This window comes from Oncorhynchus tshawytscha, linkage group LG28 (assembly GCF_018296145.1).
Source record: "Oncorhynchus tshawytscha isolate Ot180627B linkage group LG28, Otsh_v2.0, whole genome shotgun sequence".
Lineage (NCBI taxonomy): Eukaryota > Metazoa > Chordata > Actinopteri > Salmoniformes > Salmonidae > Oncorhynchus > Oncorhynchus tshawytscha.
Genome location: NC_056456.1, coordinates 39321417 through 39348181, shown reverse-complemented (window position 1 = coordinate 39348181; position 26765 = coordinate 39321417). Strand labels below are relative to the sequence as shown.

Genomic DNA, 26765 nt, shown 5'->3' with positions numbered 1-26765 from the left:
CAGTGGTAGGCTTGATTACTTCAGGAAACAGCAGAGGGAACACCCCCCTATCCACATTGATGGAACAGTAGTGGAGAGGGTAGTAAGTTTTAAGTTCCTCGGCGTACACATCACAGACAAACTGAATTGGTCCACTCACACAGACAGCATCGTGAAGAAGGCGCAGCAGCGCCTCTTCGACCTCAGGAGGCTGAAGAAATTCGGCTTGTCACCAAAAGCACTCACAAACTTCTACAGATGCACAATCGAGAGCATCCTGTCGGGCTGTATCACCGCCTGGTAGGGCAACTGCTCCGCCCACAACCGTAAGGCTCTCCAGAGGGTAGTGAGGTCTGCACAACGCATCACCGGGGGCAAACTACCTGCCCTCCAGGACACCTACACCACCCGATGTCACAGGAAGGCCATAAAGATCATCAAGGACAACAACCAAATCAAATCAAATTTTATTTGTCACATACACATGGTTAGCAGATGTTAATGCGAGTGTAGCGAAATGCTTGTGCTTCTAGTTCCGACCTGAGCCACTGCCTGTTCACCCCGCTATCATCCAGAAGGCGAGGTCAGTACAGGTGCATCAAAGCTGGGACCGAGAGACTGAAAAACAGCTTCTATCTCAAGGCTATCAGACTGTTAAACAGCCACCACTAACATTGAGTGGCTGCTGACAACACACTGACTCCAGCCACTTTAATAATGGGAATTGATGGGAAATTATGTAAAATATATCACTAGCCACTTTAAACAATGCTACCTAATATAATGTTTACATACCCTACATGATTCATCTCATATGTATATACTGTACTCTATATCATCTACTGCATCTTTATGTAATACATGTATCACTAGCCACTTTAACTATGCCACTTTGTTTACATACTCATCTCATATGTATATACTGCACTCAATACCATCTACTGTATCTTGCCTAAAATCAAAATCAAATCAAATTCATTTATGTAGCCCTTCGTACATCAGCTGATATCTCAAAGTGCTGTACAGAAACCCAGCCTAAAACCCCAAACTGCAAGCAATGCAGGTGTAGAAGCACGGTGGCTAGGAAAAACTCCCTAGAAAGGCCAAAACCTAGGAAGAAACCTAGAGAGGAACCAGGCTATGTGGGGTGGCCAGACCTCTTCTGGTTGTGCCGGGTAGAGATTATAACAGAACATGGCCAAGATGTTCAAATGTTCATAAATGACCAGCATGGTCGTATAATAATAAGGCAGAACAGTTGAAACTGGAGCAGCAGCACGGTCAGGTGGACTGGGGACAGCAAGGAGTCATCATGTCAGGTAGTCCTGGGGCATGGTCCTAGGGCTCAGGTCCTCCGAGAGAGAGAAAGAAAGAGAGAATTAGAGAGAGCATATGTGGGGTGGCCAGTCCTCTTCTGGCTGTGCCGCTCTGTACCATCACTCACTCATATCTTTATGTACATATTCTTTATCCCCTTACACTTGTGTCTATAAGGTAGTAGTTTTGGAATTGTTAGCTAGATTACTTGTTGGTTATTACTGCATTGTCGGAACTAGAAGCACAAGCATTTCGCTACACTCGCATTAACATCTGCTAACCATGTGTATGTGACAAATAAAATTTGATTTGATTTGCCTACCTGTTTTTGTCCCTAAACCATCAACAACCTACCTATTACTGTTTGTAGCCTAGTGGTTAGTGTGTTGGGTCAGAATCCAAAAGGATGCTGAATCAAATCCCTGAGCTGGGAAGTTAAAAAATCTGTCATTCTGCCTCTGAACAAGGCACAAGCCACTGTTCCCTGGTAGGCCATCATTGTATTTAAGAATTTGTTCTTAATTGACTTGCCTAGTTAAATAATAAAAAATTAAAAAATACTGTTCCTGAACCACCAACAACTACCTACAGTGTACAATATTATATCCATTCTTTCCCCGCGACCTCCCTGTCTCTCTCCTGTCTCTCACATCCCTCTGACTGTCTCTCTCCTGTCTCTCACATCCCTCGGACTGTCTCTCACATCCCTCGGACTGTCTCTCTCCTGTCTCTCACATCCCTCGGACTTTCTCTCTACTGTCTCTCACATCCCTCTGACTGTCTCTCTACTCTCTGTCACATCCCTCTGACTGTCTCTCATATATCTACTCTCTGTCACATTCCCTCCCTCCTCTGACTGTGTCTCATATATCCACTCTCTGTCACATTCCCTCCCTCTTGTGACTGTCTCTACCCCCCTGGTTCAACATAACTTGTTTTCTATTATCTCTCTTTCCTCTCGTGCCACCAGTCCCTTCCTTCCATCGCTCCCTCATGTCTCAACATACTGTAACTCTCTCTAGTAAGAATAAGAGATACTCTGAATGATCGGCTGTGAAAAGCCAACTGACATTTACTCCTGAGGTGCTGACCTGTTGCACCCTCGACAACCACTGTGATTATTATTATTTGACCCTGCTTGTCATCTATGAACATTTGAACATCTTGACCATGTTCTGTTATAATCTCCACCCGACACAGCCAGAAGAGGACTGGCCACCCCTCATAGCCTGGTTCCTCTCTAGGTTTCTTCCTAGGTTCTGGCCTTTCTAGGGAGTTTTTCCTAGCCACTGTGTTAGTACACCTGCATTGCTTTCTGTTTGAGGATTTAGGCTGGATTTCTGTACAGCACTTTGAGATATCAGCTGATGTACGAAGGGCTTCATAAATACATTTGATTTGATTAAGAATTGTATCACCCAACACCTATTAGGTGGTAGTCATGGAAACAAAACCACTTACCTCAGTCAGCCAACCCTGCTAACCCAGGACAGCTCAGACATGTTCAGCCGTATCATGTAAGTCCTTATCCTTATCAGTAGGAGCAGAGGCCTGGTGACATGTTCCTGATGAAAACACCAGCGAGGCCTGCCGATATATAAATGACTAACTGACTGGCAAGATAGGCTCCTATCTAGTAGAATCTTGCCTCTCATCTTGCAAAGCATCAAATGGACTCAAGTCCAAACACAACCTTTTGAAATACAAGATGCTGAGTCCTACATTGTGAATGAACAGGCAGTCAGACCTGTATTTGTGCTCGATGAGTTCAATATTAGTGCAGCGTTTATCAGTGTTCTGTGATGTAGTGAACATGCCTCTTGTTAAACATGAAGTACGGTTTGAAGTGTGTTGGATTTATCATAACTTCATAATCATACTGCCACAAGAAGAATGGGAAATACTGTTAACGTTTTTTTTAAAATAGCCAGCATTAGCATTTTGAAATGATGACAGGCTTTGCTAGACGTTTATAGCTGATCAAAATCTCATCTGCAGCTGGCCTCAATGTTGTATAGAGTAGAGGTGAGATGAATGTCAATATGAGTGTGTTTAAAACACTCTTTCATGCAGACACACACACACACACAGGTAGCACACACACACACACAGGTAGCACACACACACACACACACACACACAGGTAGCACACACACGCACACACACACACAGAGTCGTGCTGGGCCTCGGTTGAGCAGGCAAATATATGTATATTTCTCAGCAGTGTTTCATAAGAGACAGTCATTGAGGATTCTTCTCCCATCTACACTAGAGGATCAGCGGGAATATAAATCACACAGGCAATTTGGGTGGTAGAGTCGACTAGAGACCTACCAGAGTGGTGGATTGAATACAGGACAGTATATTACCAAGTAGAGGACAGTGGTGGATTGAATACAGGACAGTATATTACCAAGTAGAGGACAGTGGTGGATTGAATACAGGACAGTATATTACCAAGTAGAGGACAGTGGTGGATTGAATACAGGACAGTATATTACCAAGTAGAGGACAGTGGTGGATTGAATACAGGACATTATTTTACTGCGTAAGGAGCAGGGTTGAAATATGGTGTAGTTCCACTCCTCCACCAGCAGTAGGTGACATCACTAGTGTACAGATGACTGATGATTAAAGTGTGTGTGTGAATGAGTCCCTAAATGAGTGTCAGTCCAGAATAGATTGCAGACATGTTGATACCGGGTAATGTCTAAGGTTTCAACCTGTGTTCTCTACCTCTATCCCCCCCCACACAGGAAAACCCTTACATGTGCAACAACGAGTGTGACGCCTCCACAGATGAACTGGCCCACCCTTCGGAGCTCATGTTCGATTTCGAGGGCCGCAACCCAACAACCTTCTGGCAGTCCAGTTCCTGGAAGAAGTACCCCAAACCCCTGGAGGTCAACATCACACTGTCCTGGAACAAAACTATCGAGCTGACGGACGACATCGTCCTCACCTTTGAGTCCGGCCGCCCTGAGCAGATGCTTCTGGAGAAATCGCTAGACTACGGTAAAACCTGGACCCCTTACCAGTTTTACGCTACCGACTGCCTCGACGCATTTACCATGGACCCCAAGACGGTCAACGAGCTGACCCAGCGAACCCTCCTCGACATTATCTGTACTGAGGACTACTCCCGTGGCTACGTGTGGAAGTATGATAAAACAGTCCGCTTCGAGATCAAGGACCGGTTTGCGCTGTTCGCCGGGCTGCAGCTGTACAACATGGCGTCGCTCTACGGTCAACTGGATACCACCAGGAACCTCCGGGACTTCTTCACTGTGACGGACCTGAGGATACGGCTGCTGAAACCAGCCACCGGGTCCACCATGGTAGATGAGAACAACCTGTCCAGATACTTCTACGCCATCTCTGACATCAAGGTGCAGGGAAGGTGAGAGAGTTGCTTTTATCTTTATTTAGTCTTGATTTCCCTTTACAGGTGTGTTATATCTCTCTAGCATGCTAGCAGATACCTTTGTGCTAACACTTGTTAGCATTGGCTCGCAAAACTACCTCTAACTTCTTTCATACTGGACACAGAGACATAAAAAAATGGTATCCACAAGTTGATCTGACTCTGGGGAAGTAGATCCAGGGCCTCATTGCCAAAATTCCTTTAATATAAAAAAAAAAATCAAAGATGATCTATTATATTGACAAGATAGTCGAGTGACCACTCTAACAATAGACATTTCCTCAAAGATGGAAGGCATACGGGAGATGTCTAGATCAGGTGGGACCATTCTAAACAATGAGAGGCCAGATACGCGTGGGCAACTCTGATATAAAGTAGTATTTTCAAAGTTGACGAGTGTCCACTTATATCAGTGCATTTGCAACAACCTAACCATTATGAAACTTATATTCCATTAAATTAGCCTCACATAGCAGATTAGCAATAAAAAAAATAAAATACAAATTTGTTGACCAAATTCAACACTCTCTCATTGACCTCCGTTCCAAAATTCCTCACTTTTGTTTTCGTGGACAGATTTTGGGCAGAGTAAACCCTTTAACGCTTCGCCTCAACCCCTCTTTTAAAAACATATTAGTTTTGATTAATTTTGTATGAGCTGAATGCTCTGACGCATTCTAATAATGACTAGGACGGGGCCTGGACACATGGCTATGACCCCTGTAATTAACAGGTGTACGTCCCAAATGACACCATATTCACTACGTAGTGTGCTATATAGGGAATAGTGTGCCATTTAGAACTAATGCCAGGTTTAAATTTGACATCCATCTTTACATTTAAATTTGACATCCACCCCCCATCAGGAGATTCCCAACGGTTTAGAGAGATGATGAAACATAACAGATATATTATTTTATAGCCCCATAGATGCTTAATGAACCACCTGTGGATCATAAACACACTCCACAGCTGTTCACTGAATGAGACCGGTGTGTGTGTGTGTGTGTGTGTGTGTGTGTGTGTGTGTGTGTGTGTGTGTGTGTGCGTGTGAATGTGTGTGTGTGTGCGTGTGAATGTGTGTGTATGTATAGTTGGTTTATATGAGGATAACTAGGCTCAGTAATGACTCGTCTGATTGGGCCTGGGTGAGTTGGAACAGTTTGTTTCCAAATTAGAATTCCGTCAGTCGGCTTAGAATGGGAGATTAGAACAATTAGAATGTTAGGTAATTGGGAGGAGACGAGTTTGGTCATTAAGAATGTTGTCTGCTTAGTAAATAGTTACCACTGGGGACATAAATCCTCTCAGAGAACCTATAGGAGATAACAGTATTTGAGCATTCATCCCCTCTACTTCAACATTCCTCTTCTCTACTTCAACATAAACTGGAGCATTCATCCTCTCTACATCAACATTACTGGAGCATTCATCGTCTCTACTTCAGCATTATTGGAGCATTCATCCTCTCTACTTCAACATTACTGGAGCATTCATCCTCTCTACTTCAACATTACTGGAGCATTCATCGTCTCTACTCCAACATTACTGGAGCATTCATCCTCTCTACTTCAACATTACTGGAGCATTCATCCTCTCTACTTCAACATTACTGGAGCATTCATCCTCTCTACTTCAACATTACTGGAGCATTCATCCTCTCTACTTCAACATTACTGGAGCATTCATCCCTCTACTTCAACATTACTGGAGCATTCATCCTCTCTTCTTCAACATTACTGGAGCATTCATCCTCTCTACTTCAACATTACTGGAGCATTCATCCTCTCTACTTCAACATTACTGGAGCATTCATCCTCTCTACTTCAACATTACTGGAGCATTCATCCTTTCTTCTTCAACATTACTGGAGCATTCATCCTCTCTTCTTCAACATTACTGGAGCATTCATCCTCTCTACTTCAGCATTACTGGAGCATTCATCCTCTCTACTTCAACATTACTGGAGCATTCATCCTCTCTACTTCAACATTACTGGAGCATTCATTCTCTCTACTTCAACATTCCTCCTCTCTACTTCAGCATTCATCCTCTCTACTTCAACATTCCTCCTCTCTACTTCAACATTACTCCTCTCTACTTCAACAGTACTCCTCTCTACTTCAACAGTACTCCTCTCTACTTCAACAGTACTCCTCTCTACTTCAACAGTACTCCTCTCTACTTCAACAGTACTCCTCTCTACTTCAACAGTACTCCTCTACTTCAACATTACATGTCTCTACTTCAACATTACATGTCTCTACTTCAACATTACACGTCTCTACTTTAACGGTAGTAAAGCATTCATTCATTCATTTATTTTCTCTACTTCAACATTACTTTAGCAGACAGAACAAAAATAAGGTATTATAGGGTGTTGTACTGTTGCCTCAGTGATGATCTAAAAACCCAGAGGGGACTGACAAATCACTGGGGGGACTGACACATCACTGAGGGACTGACACATCACTGAGGGGACTGACACATCACTGAGGGGACTGACACATCACTGAGGGGACTGACACATCACTGAGGGGACTGGTACTACACTGAGGGGACTGGCACTTCACTGGGGGACTGGCACTTCACTGGGGGACTGACACATCACTGAGGGGACTGACACATCACTGAGGGGACTGACACATCACTGAGGGGACTGACACATCACTGAGGGGACTGACACATCACTGAGGGGACTGACACATCACTGAGGGGACTGACACATCACTGAGGGGACTGACACATCACTGAGGGGACTGACACATCACTGTTGGGGACTGACACTTCTCTGTTGGGCTGTTGGGTTGATGTAACTCCACAGGGCTGTTGGGTTGATGTAACTCCACAGGGCTGTTGGGTTGATGTAACTCCACAGGGCTGTTGGGTTGATGTAAATCCACAGGGCTGTTGGGTTGATGTAAATCCACAGGGCTGTTGGGTTTATGTAGCTCCACAGGACTGTTGGGTTGATGTAGCTCCACAGGACTGTTGGGTTGATGTAGCTCCACAGGACTGTTGGGTTGATGTAGCTCCACAGGGCTTTTGGGTTGATGTAAATCCACAGGGCTGTTGGGTTGCTGTAACTAATGAAGAGTGTCTAGTTTTCTATCTACGAGGTTGCAACCTTATTTCACTCTTAATATCAGAGTGTTCAACCCAACTGTTCCAAGGTGAGAGATGTTTTACAGCACAAGTTCCTTCCTGAAGAGTTTTTTTGTCGAAAAAGAGAACAGGTGATTGATATTAAATCTACATTTATATTTCCCATCATTTGTGTCATCTGTGAGCTTAGTTCATGTCCTTAGAACGTCTGACGAGCCCATGTGATCCTAACATTCAAGCATCCCCTTCTAAGACACTAATATTCATATTCGGAAACTCATACATTCTCCTGTCGTATTTACACCAGTTTGGTAAACAAACACTGCTGGGTTTTACATTGCAGACTGTACAACCCTGCTTCCCAGCCCCATCTCCAGCAGAAAGTTCTGCCTCTCATTAAATAGCTCAGTTAAGGTGCGATGGGAGAAAAATATATGTATTTTTCCTAGCCCTTGGGTATATATATATATATAAATGAGAGAGAGAGAGAGAGAGAGAGAGAGAGAGAGAGAGAGAGAGAGAGAGAATCTGCCCACTGTGACTGACCCACTGTGACTGACCCAAACTTATTAAGGAAAGCTTTGACTATGTACAGACTCCGTGAGCATAGCCTTGCTATTGAGAAAGGCCGCCGTAGGCAGACATGGCTCTCAAGAGAAGAAAATGAGGTGGAAACTGAGATGCACTTCCTAACCTCCTGCCCAATGTATGACCCTATTAGAGAGACATATGTCCCTCAGATTTCCCAGATCCACAAATCTAATTTTCTCCAGGTCTCTGCTACATACTGACGGGAGAAAAAGCTATCACAGAACTCAGAATGTCTATCCTGTTCTGAGAACGACTACGACACTGTCTACCAAAGCTATCATCACAGAACTCAGAATGTTTATCCTGTTCTGAGAACGACTACGACACTGTCTACCAAAGCTATAATCACAGAACTCAGAATGTTTATCCTGTTGTGAGAACGACTACGACACTGTCTACCAAAGCTATCATCACAGAACTCAGAATGTTTATCCTGTTCTGAGAAACTGAGATGCACACTGTCTACCAAAGCTATAATCACAGAACTCAGAATGTTTATCCTGTTCTGAACGACTACGACACTGTCTACCAAAGCTATAATCACAGAACTCAGAATGTTTATCCTGTTCTGAGAACGACAACACTGTCTACCAAAGCTATAATCACAGAACTCAGAATGTTTATCCTGTTCTGAGAACGGGAGTCTAAAAGCTATAATCACAGAACTCAGAATGTTTATCCTGTTCTGAGAACGACTACGACACTGTCTACCAAAGCTATAATCACAGAACTCAGAATGTCTATCCTGTTCTGAGAACGACTACGACACTGTCTACCAAAGCTATCATCACAGAACTCAGAATGTTTATCCTGTTCTGAGAACGACTACGACACTGTCTACCAAAGCTATAATCACAGAACTCAGAATGTTTATCCTGTTCTGAGAACGACTACGACACTGTCTACCAAAGCTATCATCACAGAACTCAGAATGTTTATCCTGTTCTGAGAACGACTACGACACTGTCTACCAAAGCTATCATCACAGAACTCAGAATGTCGATCCTGTTCTGAGAACGACCCTATCTACAAAAGGAAGAAAGATTCTACCCTTAGATCAGCTCGTTTATGTGGATATCACAATAACTGAAGTATTTGGATGTAGGTGTACTGCTACTGAAATGCTGAAAGGTCTCAACTCAATAGTCATAACAACAACTATACTCATTAACATACTGTAAGAAAATATCAACTATTTGCTGTGACAGTAGGCATTCTAAGGATATAGGGTCACGAGAACATGTTTTTTTTGGATAGCCTAGTGTTGTACTCAATTTAGATGTTGAAAGCTCTCGACTAAAAAAAAAAACATACTGTAAGACCAGAAAAAGGCTGCGTCCCAAATACACTACTTTTGACCCTCGTCCGTCGTAGTTACTCTCGGAATAAGGATAGGGACAAAGGAGTGAAGTTTTATAGGAATTTAAGCTGTTAATGAAAGTATTTCAGAGGTGAACCCTGTTTGCTTACGCTCGTCTTGTTCCTAGAATTCCTGGGCATGATATGACAGGGTCCATATGGTTCTTGCCTCTAAACGATTTATAAACTTTGAATAATTCATAAAAGCATTTAGCAACCAGTCAAAGGTGGATGCTAGAATCTATCTGTGAAAAAAAGCAACATGTCTTGTTAGTTTGAGAAGACAGAGACAGTCAGTATTTTTTTTCAAAGTAATAATGCAAGTTGTGTATTTGTATATGGCCAATGCTCATCATGGGGCGATGAGTTAGTAGGTTATTAAGTATTTGTACGTGTGAAATGCAGGTTAGTGCATTTGAGAACTACAGATGTATGACCAGGAAGATAATCCTTCAGCAACAGGAAGTTAATTATTACGTAGATTACAACTAAATAGACATTTTTGTAAAGGTCGATACATTTAACATTTTAATTTTCAAAGTGGAAATTATAAACTTCAGAAGCTTTTTTACTCCTCAAATATACAACAAGTTTTACATTTCCTGCATTGCAGGGAAGTTCTCCTGCAATAGGGTGTCTCACACCCTGTTCTGTTTCACCTGTTTTCGTGCTTGTTTCCACCCCCCTCCAGGTGCCTCTCAACTTCCCCATTATCCCCAGTGTATTTATACCTGTGTACTCTGTTTGTCTGTTGCCAGTTCATTTTTGTTCTTCCAGCGGTTTTCCCCTCTGCTCCTGTCTGTGTCTAGTTCCTGTTTTCTAGTTTTACCAGTTTTGACCATTCTGCCTGACCTGACCCTGAGACTACCTGCCTGACCCTGACCCTGAGACTACCTGCCGTTCTATACATTTTGGACTCTGATCTGGATTACTGACCTCTGCCTGACCCTTGACCTGACATTTTGCCTGCCCCCCTGTTCTAGTAATAGACATTTGTTACTTCGACACTGTCTGCATCTGTGTCATACCTGAAACATGATAGGCTGATCATATAAAGATCCTACGTCTGTAATCAGCTGTATTTGCACCAACAGTACTGATAGTCAAAATACATAGTAGGGATATAACGATGCACCAATTTGCATCGCTCACTGGTTCCAATGTTTAAGATAAGACTGCATCTGTCCACAGACCCCAAACCAATCCAAATGTAGCATTGCGTCAGTCAGAAAATGTATTCAAATTTTACGAATCACAGGTTCATCAATTATTATATGACAACTGCTTCCTCTCCTTTAGTGTCAAACTAAGCATCTAATTGTAGGAACATTTAACAAATAAAGGTACTTGAATAAGTAGGTGTGTCCAAACTTTTGACTGGTACTGTACATCAAGTACATCCTCAGGGAGATGTTTCACTTCTATTCTCTCCCATAATCAAACACCCTCAGGGATCTGTTCAATTCAGATTTTTTTCTCTGCATAATCAATTTAGATGTCTGGATGAATTATTTAAACTCTGGTCCTTACCCAGTTCTTCAGAGTTTCTGCTGTTTTCAATCTATAACCTTTTAAAAGTAGACTACTGTGAACGCAAAGTCAACAGTGAAATGGGGCGGCAGGTAGCCTAGTAGTTAGAGCGTTGGACCTAGTGGTTAGAGGTTGCAAGATCGAATCCAAGAGCTGACAAGGTAAAAAACTGTCGTTCTCCCCCTGAACAGGCAGTGATCCCACTGTTCCTAGGCCATCATTGAAAATAAAAATGTGTTCTTAACTGACTTGCCTAGTTGCCTAAAAAAATATATAAATAATGAAACAAATATATAATAATATTCCCTTAATCTGACTGTGTTTCTACGACAGTATATGGTCAGAGAAGTGAACCAAAAACTATTGGTAATATTTGGTGGTGTAAAAACTAATTTCTCAAACTCTTTGGGTTACAGACTAATCATGCATCGCCTTCCCTCCTCCAGATGAGTCACTACTCAAATCCTCTCTGTCTGTCTGTCTGTCTGTCTGTCTGTAACTCCCCCTCTCTCACCCCTGAGTCACTACTCAAATCCTCTGTGTCTGTCTGTAACTCCCCTGCTCTCCCTCCCTCTCTCTCCTAGCTAAAGTATGTGTCTCATACTTTATAGGATACATTAAAACCTCTTCGATGGAATGTCCCCTGTTTAGGGGAACTGGGTGGTTCTGGTGCCGGTTCTGACCGACATCAGGGTTGGATAGGTTACTTTATCGTGTCGTGACCATCATTAATGTGATGACTGATATTACCTGCTACGTTTAATTATTACTCAATTCAATTAATCATGTAACAATTAATTCATTAGGAATTTGGAGCACCACAGGAAAAGTTTGTTTAATGAGTTACTATCTCCCAAATTAACTCAAGAGTTTCAGTCTCATTCTGAACTTCGTAAATCTGCACGAACCCTAACCTAAGTGATGAATCAGCGATACACAAAGTGGCTTAAATATTTATTTACTTACTAACTAAATAATCAAACAGAAACACACACACACACACACACACACACACACACACACACACACACACACACACACACACACACACACACACACACACACACACACACACACACACACACACACACACACACACACACACACACACACACACACACACACACACACACACACACACACACACACACACACACACACACACACACACACACACTATAGGTTATTGGTTACTAACATAATGTAATGAAAAACAGTCCCTAGTGGACTAACAAAAACATGACCAAATGAACTGCAAAGCACACTGGGCAATATTATTGGCCTTGTTTCGGGGCAGAGCTCATTAGAGTAGGGTCAGACTTTAATGGTCAGACTTTAAACTTAGGGAACAAAAGCGTGAAGTCGACAGGACTAGACAAAAGTTTAAACGTTGAAAATCATATCAGTCCTCATTCTGCCTTGGCCCAGCTGCTCCACAGCAGTCCATTAGAGTGCTGTTCCACAGCAGTCCATTAGAGTGCTGCTCCACAGCAGTCCATTAGAGTGCTGCTCCACAGCAGTCCATTAGAGTGCTGCTCCACAGCAGTCCATTAGAGTGCTGCTCCACAGCAGTCCATTAGAGTGCTGCTCCACAGCAGTCCATTAGAGTGCTGCTCCACAGCAGTCTATTAGAGTGCTGCTCCACAGCAGTCTATTAGAGTGCTGCTCCACAGCAGTCTATTAGAGTGCTGCTCCACAGCAGTCTATTAGAGTGCTGCTCCACAGCAGTCCATTAGAGTGCTGCCACAGCCTCGTTAAGGGGACAGTGCTCAGCTGGAGGTTGTTCCTCTAGCCCTACTGCTCCACAGCCTCGTTAAGGGGACAGTGCTCAGCTGGAGCTTGTTCCTCTAGCCCTACTGCTCCACAGCCTCGTTAAGGTGACAGTGCTCAGCTGGAGCTTGTTCCTCTAGCCCTACTGCTCCACAGCCTCGTTAAGGTGACAGTGCTCAGCTGGAGCTTGTTCCTCTAGCCCTGCTGCTCCACAGTATTCATCAATATTTTTACATACACATTTCTATTTCTCTCTAGATGTAACACACATACTCATGTGAAAACAGTTGTCTATTTGCAACACTTGGCCCTGCCAACCACACACACAAACAAACAAACACAACACACACATACACACGTTTACTACCCTTCAAATCTACCTCTGTGTGAACACTCGGTCATTTATCTTCTACCAGATGCGTTGTCACATGTGGTTGTGTTTTCTGCCGATCATCCACCAGTACACATTGACGCACAAACTTTGAAACTTCAAACACACACACACACACACACACACACACACACGCGCCAGTCTCTGATGTTTAATTAGTACTCATTAGGGACTTTTGCTTTCCACCTAAATAATTAATGAGAGATGGAGGGAAAACGCATAAACATAAACTCTCCCTTGAGGGCAGGAGATAAACAGAAATATCGACACACTCTTTATGATAACACAGAGGCAGCTGTACAGACCAAGTTTTTTTCCCAAATAACAACATATTCCCTTTATAGTGCACTACTTATGACCCGAGACCTATTGCCCCTAGCAGAACAGTGCATGATATACTGTAGGGAATAAGGTGCCATGTGGGAATACCCCGCCAAGCTTTACCTGAGCTGTTCTTTCCCGAATGCAGTATTTACCTGAGCTGTTCTTTCCCGAATGCAGTATTTACCTGAGCTGTTCTGTACCGAATGCAGTATTTACCTGAGCTGTTCTGTACCGAATGCAGTATTTACCTGAGCTGTTCTGTACCGAATGCAGTTTACCTGAGCTGTTCTGTACCGAATGCAGTATTTACCTGAGCGGTTCTGTATCGAATGCAGTATTTACCTGAGCGGTTCTGTATCGAATGCAGTATTTACCTGAGCTGTTCTGTACCGAATGCAGTATTTACCTGAGCTGTTCTGTACCGAATGCAGTATTTACCTGAGCTGTTCTGTACCGAATGCAGTATTTACCTGAGCTGTTCTGTACCGAATGCAGTATTTACCTGAGCTGTTCTGTACCGAATGCAGTATTTACCTGAGCTGTTCTGTACCGAATGCAGTATTTACCTGAGCTGTTCTGTACCGAATGCAGTATTTACCTGAGCTGTTCTGTACCGAATGCAGTATTTACCTGAGCTGTTCTGTACCGAATGCAGTATTTACCTGAGCGGTTCTGTATCGAATGCAGTATTTACCTGAGCTGTTCTGTACCGAATGCAGTATTTACCTGAGCTGTTCTGTACCGAATGCAGTATTTACCTGAGCTGTTCTGTACCGAATGCAGTATTTACCTGAGCTGTTCTGTACCGAATGCAGTATTTACCTGAGCTGTTCTGTACCGAGTGCAGTATTTACCTGAGCTGTTCTGTACCGAATGCAGTATTTACCTGAGCTGTTCTGTACCGAATGCAGTATTTACCTGAGCTGTTCTGTACCGAGTGCAGTATTTACGTATGATAGTTTCCCATTGGGGTAAATTTTACATGAGCTGTTCTGTTACCTCTTGAATCTATGGGGGCGCTATTTCATTATTGGATAAAAAAACGTGCCCGTTTTAAGCGCAATATTTCGTCACGAAAAGATGCTCGACTATGCATATAATTGACAGCCTTGGAAAGAAAACCCTCTTACGTTTCCAGAACTGCAAAGATATTATTTGTGAGTGCCACAGAACTCATGTTACAGGCGAAACCAAGATGAAACCTCAAACAGGAAATGAGAAGAATTTCTGAGGCTCTGTTTTCCATTGTCTCCTTATATGGCTGTGAATGTGCCATGAACGAGCTTAAGCTTTGTGCCGTTTGTCCAAGGTGTCTGCAGCATTGTGACGTATTTGTAGGCATATCATTGGAAGATTGGCCATAAGAGACTACATTTACCAGGGGTCCGCCCGGTGTCCTTTGTGTAAATTGGTGCGTAATCTTCAGCCGCAGGCATTTTCTCCTGGGATTCAGAGGGGAAAGCACACTAGCACGAACGATATATCATCGAAGAGATATGTGAAAAACACCTTGAGGATTGGTTCTAAACAACGTTTGCCATGTTTCAGTCGATATTATGGAGTTAATTTGGAAAAAAGTTTGACGTTTAGATGACTGAATTTTCGGGTTTTTTTGGTAGCCAAACGTGATGCACCAAACGGAGCGATTTCTCCTAAACAAATAATATTTTTGGAAAAACTGAACATTTGCTATCTAACAGAACATTTGAAGTTCTTCAAAGGTAAATGATTTTATTTGAATGCTTTTCTGGTTTTTGTGAAAATGTTACCTGCTGAATTGCTAACGCTAAATGCTACGCTAGCTATGAATAGCTATGAATACTGTTACACAAATGCTTGTTTTCCTATGGTTGAGAAGCATATTTTGAAAATCTGAGATGACAGTGTTGCTAACAAAAGGCTAAGCTTGAGAGCTAGCATATTTATTTCATTTCATTTGCGATTTTCATGAATAGATAACGTTGCGTTATGGTAATGGGCTTGAGGCTGTAGTCACGATCCCGGATCCGGGATGGCTAGACGCAAGAAGTTTTAATGCCTTATCTGTAAGTGTTATTTTACTCCCATTGGGGTAAGGATAGAGAGAGGCCTTTTGGTACCAGAGAGGAAGCTATGACCAAGACTTGCCTCAGCTGTCCGCCTACCCATCTGTGATAAAGTGCCTCTCTGATTGGTGGCATTTCTTGAATCTTGAAAAATGTCCCCTCCATCACCCTTCTGCCACCATGAGTCCCCTCAATCACCCTTCTGCCACCATGAGTACCCTCCATCACCCTTCTGCCACCACGAGTCCCCTCCATCACCCTTCTGCCACCACGAGTCCCTTCCATCACCATTCTGCATCCCCTCCATCACCATTCTGCCACCACGAGCCCCTCCATCACCATTCTGCCACCACGAGCCCCATCCATCACCCTTCTGCCACCACGAGCCCCCTCCATCACCCTTCTGCCACCACGAGCCCCCTCCATCAGGAGTCTCCTCCATCACCCTTCTGCCACCACGAGCCCCCTCCATCACCATTCTGCCACCACGAGCCCGCTCCATCACCATTATGCCACCACGAGCCCCCTCCATCACCCTTCTGCCACCATGCTGCCACCGCGAGCCCCCTCCATCACCCTTCTGCCACCACGAGTCTCCTCCATCACCATTCTGCCACCACGAGTCTCCTCCATCACCATTCTGCCACCACTCCCCTCCATCACCCTTCTGCCACCGCGAGCCCCCTCCATCACCCTTCTGCCACCATGCTGCCACCGCGAGCCCCCTCCATCACCATTCTGCCACCACGAGTCTCCTCCATCACCCTTCTGCCACCACGAGCATGGCAGTGAGTACTGCACTCGTACCCACCGGCGCCAAGCGGCGAGTAGGTTAATTTGGAGTTGCTGGCATGTGTTGTCTTACAGGGAAGGGGGCAACTACACAGGGAAGGGGAAGGGAAGTGACAGGGAAGGGGGCAACTACACTACGACTCAGTAGCAGAACAAATATAAAGCAAGTAAGCTAGTTAGCATGTTTTGGCAGCACAGCCTAGCTAACTCACTGATTCATCTAGTCTACATTAGAGATGATCAGCTGATATATCTAACTACCTAACTGGGCGGCAGGGTAGCCTAGCGGTTAGAGCCTAGTGGTTAGAGCGTTGGACTAGTAACCAGAAGGTTTCAAGTTCAAACCCCCGAGCTGACAAGGTACAAATCTGTCGTTCTGCCCCTGAACAGGCAGTTAACCCACTGTTCCTAGGCCGTCATTGAAAATAAGAATTTGTTCTTAACTGACTTGCCTAGTAAAATAAATAAAATAGCTGATTCATCTAGCCTACATTAGAAATGATCAAGAGACTTACACTACAGAGAAACCAAGATACTTACACTACAGAGAAACCAAGATACTTGGTACTTACACTACAAAGAAACCAAGATACTTACACTACAGTGAATCCAAGATACTTACACGACAGAGAAACCAAGATACTTACAACAGAAGAACCAAGATACTTACACGACAGAGAAACCAAGATACTTACACGACAGAGAAACCAAGATACTTACACGACAGAGGAACCAAGATACTTACACGACAGAGGAACCAAGATACTTACACGACAGAGGAACCAAGATACTTACACTACAGAGAAACCAAGATACTTGGTACTTACACTACAGAGAAACCAAGATACTTACACTACAGAGAAACCAAGTTACTTACACTACAGAGAAGCCAAGATACTTACACTACAGAGAAACCAAGATACTTACACTACAGAGAAACCAAGTTACTCACACTACAGAGAAACCAAGATACTTACACTACAGAGAAACCAAGATACTTACACTACAGAGAAACCAAGATACTTACACTACAGAGAAACCAAGATACTTACACTACAGAGAAACCAAGATACTTACACTACAGAGAAACCAAGTTACTCACACTACAGAGAAACCAAGATACTTACACTACAGAGAAACCAAGATACTTACACTACAGAGAAACCAAGATACTTACACTACAGAGAAACCAAGATACTTACACTACAGAGAAACCAAGTTACCTACACTACAGAGAAACCAAGTTACTTACACTACAGAGAAACCAAGATACTTACACTACAGAGAAACCAAGATACTTGGTACTTACACTACAGAGAAACCAAGATACTTGGTACTTACACTACAGATAAGCTGATACAGCCCACCCCAGCATCTCCCTTTAATCTTTGGTTCTAGCTTGCTTATTAGCCTGCAATGCGTGATGAGTCAGTGTGTTTTGTCAGTTAATAAAGGCCTATGTTTAAGCAAATAAAGAAGCAGTAGAAAAGTATGAAGGGAATTGAAGGTAAAGTGTATTTATTTATTTGGATGTGGAGGGGACCTCAGCTGTACAGAGGACCTTATCTGTATGCTGGTTGCCATTTCCCTATTGGAGTGAGAATAGAATGTGAGTGAAATGTGGGGTAGTTTATCTGCATGGACTAAAATTTATAAATTGTTATTCCAAATGTGTTATTCCAAATGTGTTATTCCTCTGTCCAACACCCACCTCCTGCTTTCCATATTTATATCTCCCCCAGTCTGATCCCTCCTTCTCTGTAACTTTCACTGTATAGGGGGTCCTCCTTGAAGGAGGCAAAGGGGGACATCACCATACCATAACCCCTCCATAATGTCTCTTGTCATTGATACAAATCACAACCGTGACTCGTAGTGACGTTTGGTGGGCCTGAACTGTCCACCTGCAAATTCTAATTTAATTTTGGAAAATTCAAAGTCTGAAAATTTGGAGCAGGGAGAATTAACTGCTGATGCGTCCCTAATACACACACACACACACACACACATTTCTCAGGGAAATGGAAGGGGGAGGAGGAAGCTCTGGCGGGGTTGACTTGATAGTTGCGAGGAAGTGAGACAAAAACTATTTGCCCAGAGATGTATTGTCTGTCTGTCTGTCTGTCTGTCTGTCTGTCTGTCTGTCTGTCTGTCTGTCTGTCTGTCTGTCTGTCTGTCTGTCTGTCTGTCTGTCTGTCTGTCTGTCTGTCTGTCTGTCTGTCTGTCTGTCTGTCTGTCTGTCTGTCTGTCTGTCTGTCTGTCTGTCTGTCTGTCTGTCTGTCTGTCTGTCTGTCTGTCTGTCTGTCTGTCTGTCTGTCTGTCTGTCTGTCTGTCTGTCTGTCTGTCTGTCTGTCTGTCTGTCTGTCTGTCTGTCTGTCTGTCTGTCTGTCTGTCTGTCTGTCTGTCTGTCTGTCTGTCTGTCTGTCTGTCTGTCTGTCTGTCTGTCTGTCTGTCTGGTCTGTCTGTCTGTCTGTCTGTCTGTCTGTCTGTCTCTGTCTGTCTGTCTGTCTGTCTGTCTGTCTGTCTGTCTGTCTGTCTGTCTGTCTGTCTGTCTGTCTGTCTGTCTGTCTGTCTGTCTGTCTGTCTGTCTGTCTGTCTGTCTGTCTGTCTGTCTGTCTGTCTGTCTGTCTGTCTGTCTGTCATGTATTGCATTAGTAAAACCCAGGCCCGAATGAATGACAAAATTGGTCCGCCACTCGGTGAATGAGAAACGAAGTCTAATCGAACTCTTCAATTTCACGGTGACACAACACAACATAATGAGGTGAGTAGTGGCTGTGCTCCTCATAACAAGTTTCACTGCCACCGGAGACATACAAACAGTCTGTCTAAGGCAGTTTGATTTGCTTATTTTACAATAACCTCTCAAGAACATGGTAAATGTGTTGTTAGGAAAAAACAGCAACAACCAAGGTCATCACACCGCAGAGAAACCAAGATACTTAAAATACAGACAAAAACCAAGATCATTATATAGCAGAGAAACCAAGATCACCAGACAGCAGAGAAACCAAGTTCCTTACACCAGAGAAACCAAAATCATTATACCACAGAGAAACCAAGATCATTACTCCAAAGAAAAACCAAGATCCTCACACTGCAGAGAAACCAAGATCCTTACACAGCAGATAAACCAAGATCATTATACCACAGAGAAACCAAGATCATTACACTAAAGATAAACCAAGATCATCACACTGCAGAGAAACAAAGATCCTTACACCGCAGAGAAACCAAGATCCTTACACCACAGAAAAAACAAGATACTTACACTACAGATAAACTAAGATACTTTTACCACAGATAAATGAAGATACTTAAACCGAGATCCTTATACCACAGATAAACCAAGATACTTACACCACAGAGAAACCAATATCATTATACCAAAAAGAAACCAAGATACTTACACTACAGATAAACTAAGATCAATATACCACCGATGAATCAAGATCATTATACCACAGAGAAACCAAGATCCTTACACCACAGAGAAACCAAGATCCTTGCCCCACAGATAAACCAAGATCATCACACCACAGAGAAACCAAGATCATCACACCACAGAGAAACTAAGATCCTTACACCACAGAGAAACCAAGATCCTTACACCACAGAGAAACCAAGATCCTTACACCACAGAAAAAAACAAGATTTTTATACCACAGAGAAACCAAGATCAAAGTGATAATTTGAAACAGGTCCTATTTGCTAGATGTAGAGTTATTTTGCAACTTTAGTTGTGAATGATACAAACCTTCGAAATTGTTGGAAGTCAAAACATACACTGAGTGTGCGACACATTAGGCACATCTTCCTAACACAGTGGCTTGCGAAAGAATTCACTCCCCTTGGCATTTTTCCTATTTTGTTTCCTTACAACCTGGAATTAAAATACATTTTTGGGTGGTTTGTATCATTTGATTCACACAATATGTCTACCAAGTTGCAAAATATGTTTTATTGTGAAGCAAACAAGAAATGAGACAAAAAAAACGGAAAACTTGAGCATGCATAACTATTCTCCCATCCAAAGTCAATTCTTTGTAGAGCCACCTTTTGCAGCAATTACAGCTGCAAGTCGCTTGGGGTATGTCTCTATAAGCTTGGCACATCTAGCCATTCCCATTCTTCAAGGCAAACTGCTCCAGCTCCATCAAGATGGATGGGTACCGCTGATGTACAGCCATCTTTAAATCATATCACAGATTCTCAAATCGATTGAGGTCTGAGCTTTGTCTAGGCCATTCCAAGACATTTAAATGTTTCCCCTTCAACCACTCGAGTGTTGCTTTAGCAGTATGCTTAGGGTCATTGTCCTGCTGGAAGGTGAACCTCCGTCCCCAGTCTCAAATCTCTGGAAGACAAACAGGTTTCCTTCAAGAATTTCCCTGTATTTAGCGCCATCCATTCTGACCAGTTTCACAGTCCCTGCCAATGAAATATATCCCGACAGCATCATGCTGCCACAGCCATGCTTCACTGTGGTGAAGGTGTTCTTGGGGTGGTGAGGGGTATTGGGTTTGTGCCAGACATAGCATTTTCCTTGATGGCCAAAAACATCCATTTAGGCTCATCTGACCAGAGTACCTTCTTCCATATGTTTGAGGAGTCTCCCACATGCCTTTTGGCAAACACCAAACATGTTTTCTTATATTTTTCTGGCCACTATTCCGTAAAGCCCAGCTCTGTGGAGTGTATGGCTTAAAGTGGTCCTATGGACAGATACTCCAATCTCCGCTGTGGAACTTTGCAGCTCCATCAGGGTTTACCTTTGGTCTCTTTGTTGCCTCTCTGATTAATGCCCTCCTTGCCTGGTCCGTGAGTTTGTGGGCGGCCCTCTCTTGGCAGGTTTGTTGTGGTGCCATATTCTTTACATTTTTTAATAATGGATTTAATCGTGTCTGTGGGATGTTCAAAGTTTGTGATTTTTTTTATTTTTATATCCCAAACCTGATCTGTACTTCTCCACAACCTTGTCCCCTGACTGTTTGGAGAGTTACTTGGTCTTCATAGTGATGCTTGCTTGGTGGTGCCCCTTGCTTAGCGTGGTTGCAGACTCTGGGGCCTTTCAGAACAAGTAATATATATATATATATATACACCCTGCTCAAAAAAATTAAGGGAACACTAAAATAACACATCCTAGATCTGAATGAATGAAATATTTCCATTAAATACTTTTTTCTTTACATAGTTGAATGTGCTGACAACAAAATCACACAAAAAATATCAATGGAAATCAAATTTATCAACCCATGGAGGTCTGGATTTGGAGTCACACTCAAAATTAGAGCGGAAAACCACACTACAGGCTGATCCAACGTTGATGTAATGTCCTTAAAACAAGTCAAAATGAGGCTCAGTAGTGTGTGTGGCCTCCACGTGCCTGAATGACCTCCCTACAACGCCTGGGCATGCTCCTGATGAGGTGGCGGATGGTCTCCTGAGGGATCTCCTCCCAGACCTGGACTAAAGCATCCGCCAACTCCTGGACAGTCTGTGGTGCAACGTGGCATTGGTGGATGGAGCGAGACATGATGTCCCAGATATGCTCAATTGGATTCAGGTCTGGGGAACGGGCGGGCCAGTCCATAGCATCAATGCCATCCTCTTGCAGGAACTGCTGACACACTCCAGCCACATGAGGTCTAGCATTGTCTTGCATTAGGAGGAACCCAGGGCCTACCGCACCAGCATATGGTCTCACAAGGGGTCTGAGGATCTCATCTCGGTACCTAATGGCAGTCAGGCTACCTCTTGCGAGCACATGGAGGGCTGTGCGGCTCCCCCAAAGAAATGCCACCCCACACCATGACTGACCCACCGCCAAACCGGTCATGCTGGAGGATGTTGCAGGCAGCAGAACGTTCTCCACGGCGTCTCCAGACTCTCACGTCTGTCACATGTGCTCAGTGTGAACCTGCTTTCATCTGTGAAGAGCAGAGGGCGCCAGTGGTGAATTTACCAATCTTGGTGTTCTCTGGCAAATGCCAAACGTCCTGCACGGTGTTGGGCTGTAAGCACAACCCCCACTTGTGGACGTCGGGGCCTCATACCACCCTCATGGAGTCTGTTTCTGACCATTTGAGCAGACACATGCACATTTGTGGCCTGCTGGAGGTAATTTTGCAGGGCTCTGGCAGTGCTCCTTCTGCTCCTCCTTGCACCAAGGCGGAGGTAGCGGTCCTGCTGCTGGGTTGTTGCCCTCCTACGGCCTCCTCCACATCTCCTGATGTACTGGCCTGTCTCCTGGTAGCGCCTCCATGCTCTGGACACTACGCTGACAGACACAGCAAACCTTCTTGCCACAGCTCGCATTGATGTGCAATCCTGAATGAGGTGCACTACCTGAGCCACTTGTGTGGGTTGTAGACTCCGTCTCATACTACCACTAGAGTGAAAGCACCGCCAGCATTCAAAAGTGACCAAAACATCAGCCAGGAAGCATAGGAACTGAGAAGTGGTATGTAGTCACCACCTGCAGAACCACTCCTTTATTAGGGGTGTCTTTCTAATTGCCTATAATTTCCACCTGTTGTCTATTCCATTTGCACAACAGCATGTGACATTTATTGTCAATCAGTGTTGCTTCCTAGGTGGACAGTTTGATTTCACAGAAGTATGATTGACTTGGAGTTACATTGTGTTGTTTAAGTGTTCCCTTTATTTTTTTGAGCAGTATATATATATATATATATATATATATATAGAGATCATGTGACAGATCATGTGTGTCACGTTCTGACCTTAGTTCCTGATATCATGTGACAGTTAGATTGCACACAGGTGGACTTTATTATGTGACTTGTGAAGGTAATTGGTTTGCACCAGATCTTATTTAGGGATCAAAGGGGGTGAATACATATACACGCACCACTTCATTTTTAAACAACCTTTTTTTCTAACAAGTTCTTTTTTTAATTTCACTTCACCAATTTGGACTATTTTGTATATGTCCATTACATGAAATCCAATTAAAAATCAATTTAAATTACAGGTTGTAATGCAACAAAATAGGAAAAAATGCCAATACTTCCGCAAGGAACTGTAATGAGTCGCCTTTTGCCTACAGAACAACCTCAATTCGTCGGGTCATGGACTCTACAAGGTGTCCAAAGCATTCTACAGGAATGTTAGCCCATGTGGACTCTACAAGGTGTCCAAAGCATTCCACAGGAATGTTAGCCCATGTTGACTCTACAAGGTGTCCAAAGCATTCCACAGGAATGTTAGCCCATGTTGACTCCAATGTTTCCCCACAGTTGTCAAATTGGATGTCCTTTGGGTGGTGGACATTTATTGATGCAAACTGTTGAGCATGAAAAATCCAGCAGCGTATTTAGTCAGTATTTAGTCAGCCTCCAAACATCACTGCTCTAGAGGAGATCTGCAGTGTCCTAGCCAGTCTCCAGATCTCAACCCCATAGAAAATCTTTGGAGGGAGTTGAAAGTCCATGTTGCCCAGCAACAGCCCCAAAACAACACTGCTCTAGAGGAGATCTGCATGGAGGAATGGGCCAAAATACCAGCAACAGTGTGTGAAAACCTCGTGAAGACTTACAGAAAACGTTTGACCTCTGTCATTGCCAACAAAGGGTATATAAGAAAGTATTGAGAAACTTTTGTTATTGACCAAATACTTACTTTCCACCCTAATTTGCAAATAAATTCATAAAAAATCCTACAAATGTGATTTTCTGGATTTTTTTCTTCTCATTTTGTCTCTCATAGTTGAAGTGTACCTATGATGAAAATTACAGGCCTCTCATCTTTTTAAGTGGGAGAATTTACACAATTGGTGGCTGACTAAATATTTTTTTGCCCATTGTATATACTGTAAATACTGTAACACCGGAATAAATGTTTATGTTGAAAGGCAATGTACAAACAGTGATACTACATTGCGAGTTACAATCAGTACCACATGTATTAACTGCTCTTGCTGTTGACAAAAACTCACAGTAAAATGCTGCATCTGTCACGCCGCGACTTTAGATATCCCCGTTTTCTAATATTTTGGTTTGGTCAGGATGTGACTATGGTGGGTACTCTAGTATTGTATGTCTAGGGGTTGTTGTATGTCTAGGGGTTGTTGTATGTCTAGGGGTTGTTGTATGTCTTGGGGTTGTTGTATGTCTTGGGGTTGTTGTATGTCTTGGGGTTGTTGTATGTCTTGGGGTTGTTGTATGTCTTGGGGTTGTTGTATGTCTAGGGGTTGTTGTATGTCTTGGGGTTGTTGTATGTCTTGGGGTTGTTGTATGTCTAGGGGTTGTTGTATGTCTAGGGGTTGTTGTATGTCTAGGGGTTGTTGTATGTCTAGGGGTTGTTGTATGTCTAGGGGTTGTTGTATGTCTAGGGGTTGTTGTATGTCTAGGGGTTGTTGTATGTCTAGGGGTTGTTGTATGTCTAGGGGTTGTTGTATGTCTTGGGGTTGTTGTATGTCTTGGGGTTGTTGTATGTCTTGGGGTTGTTGTATGTCTTGGGGTTGTTGTATGTCTTGGGGTTGTTGTATGTCTTGGGGTTGTTGTATGTCTTGGGGTTGTTGTATGTCTTGGGGTTGTTGTATGTCTTGGGGTTGTTGTATGTCTAGGGGTTGTTGTATGTCTTGGGGTTGTTGTATGTCTTGGGGTTGTTGTATGTCTTGGGGTTGTTGTATGTCTAGGGGTTGTTGTATGTCTAGGGGTTGTTGTATGTCTAGGGGTTGTTGTATGTCTAGGGGTTGTTGTATGTCTAGGGGTTGTTGTATGTCTAGGGGTTGTTGTATGTCTTGGGGTTGTTGTATGTCTAGGGTTGTTGTATGTCTTGGGGTTGTTGTATGTCTAGGGTTGTTGTATGTCTTGGGTTGTTGTATGTCTAGGGGTTGTTGTATGTCTAGGGGTTGTTGTATGTCTAGGGGTTGTTGTATGTCTACGGGTTGTTGTATGTCTACGGGTTGTTGTATGTCTACGGGTTGTTGTATGTCTTGGGGTTGTTGTATGTCTTGGGGTTGTTGTTGTTGTTGTTGTTGTCAGAGACAGCTGTTTATCCTTGTCTCTGATTGGGGATTCCCACTTTCTGGTGTGGGATCTTGTCTATGTGTAGGTGCCTGTCAGCACTCGTTTGTATAGCAGCACTGGTCATTTTGTTAGTTTGTTCACTGTTCATTCTTTTAATAAATAAGAATGTACACATACCACGTTGCGCCTTGGTCTCCTTCATATGACGAACGTGACAGCGCCTTGGTCTCCTTCATATGACGAACGTGACAGCGCCTTGGTCTCTTTCATATGACGAACGTGACAGCGCCTTGGTCTCCTTCATATGACGAACGTGACAGCATCCCACATGGCACATATTCCCTATTGAACCTGGTCAAAATAAGTGGACTATATAGGGTAATAGAATACCATTTGGTACTCAGTTATAGTCTTTACAGCCACTTTATGAGTCGCACAGTAATGAGTTGCGCATTAAAAGCTGTGAACCTGATTAAAATCACAGAAGGTCATTAAGGATTCGGAGAATTTAATGAATGCCTTTCAGAGAATATTATTAGCATTCAAATAGGTTAATAAATCTGAGTGGATTACTTTATTTTCTTGGGACAGAAAATCACTCCCTACTTCAGTGTATTCTGTACTCCACTGCAATGCCTGAGAGCAACATAACAATAACCTATTTTTGTAACGCTTGGCTAATTCATATTCAAGATCATTTACTGATTAATTCCTGGCATAATTAATTGATCTGATTTATTTGATACATTTGGCTATTCCATGAAAATTAATCTAAGGCACCATTAAATGGTTGGATATAGAGAAACCCAGTAGTTGTCATTAACAGTTATACCATTAATACTATCAACAATATAATTACAGTAAATTTGACTATATTCTAACTCTGGAACTCCAAGACCCCAATAACTCTCAAATTAACTCAATGCCACAAATCAACGCCACAAATAATCCATTCAAAGTTTATGGACACCTGCTCGTCAAACATCTCATTCCAAAATCATGGGTATTAATATGGAGTTGGTCCCCCCCTTTTCTGCTAAAACTATCACGTTTGAAGGTAAGACCCAGGTGCAGACAATGTCGAAGTAACAAAAGTCTACTCATTTGAGCACGGGCTGGCAAAGTCAGGGTCAGGTCAG

General features: G+C 43.1%; 1 protein-coding gene across 2 annotated transcripts in view; it reads left to right on the top strand.

Annotated features, from left to right (window-relative positions):
• The window catches only part of LOC112238324 (netrin-G1-like), a 184616-nt gene that overhangs the window by 69588 nt on the left and 88263 nt on the right, over positions 1 to 26765 (top strand). For both annotated transcript variants that reach the window (XM_042308206.1, XM_042308207.1), the window contains exon 3: positions 4053 to 4696. In XM_042308206.1, the coding sequence (XP_042164140.1) occupies positions 4053 to 4696 (644 nt within the window). The remainder of the gene's footprint in view (positions 1 to 4052; positions 4697 to 26765) is intronic.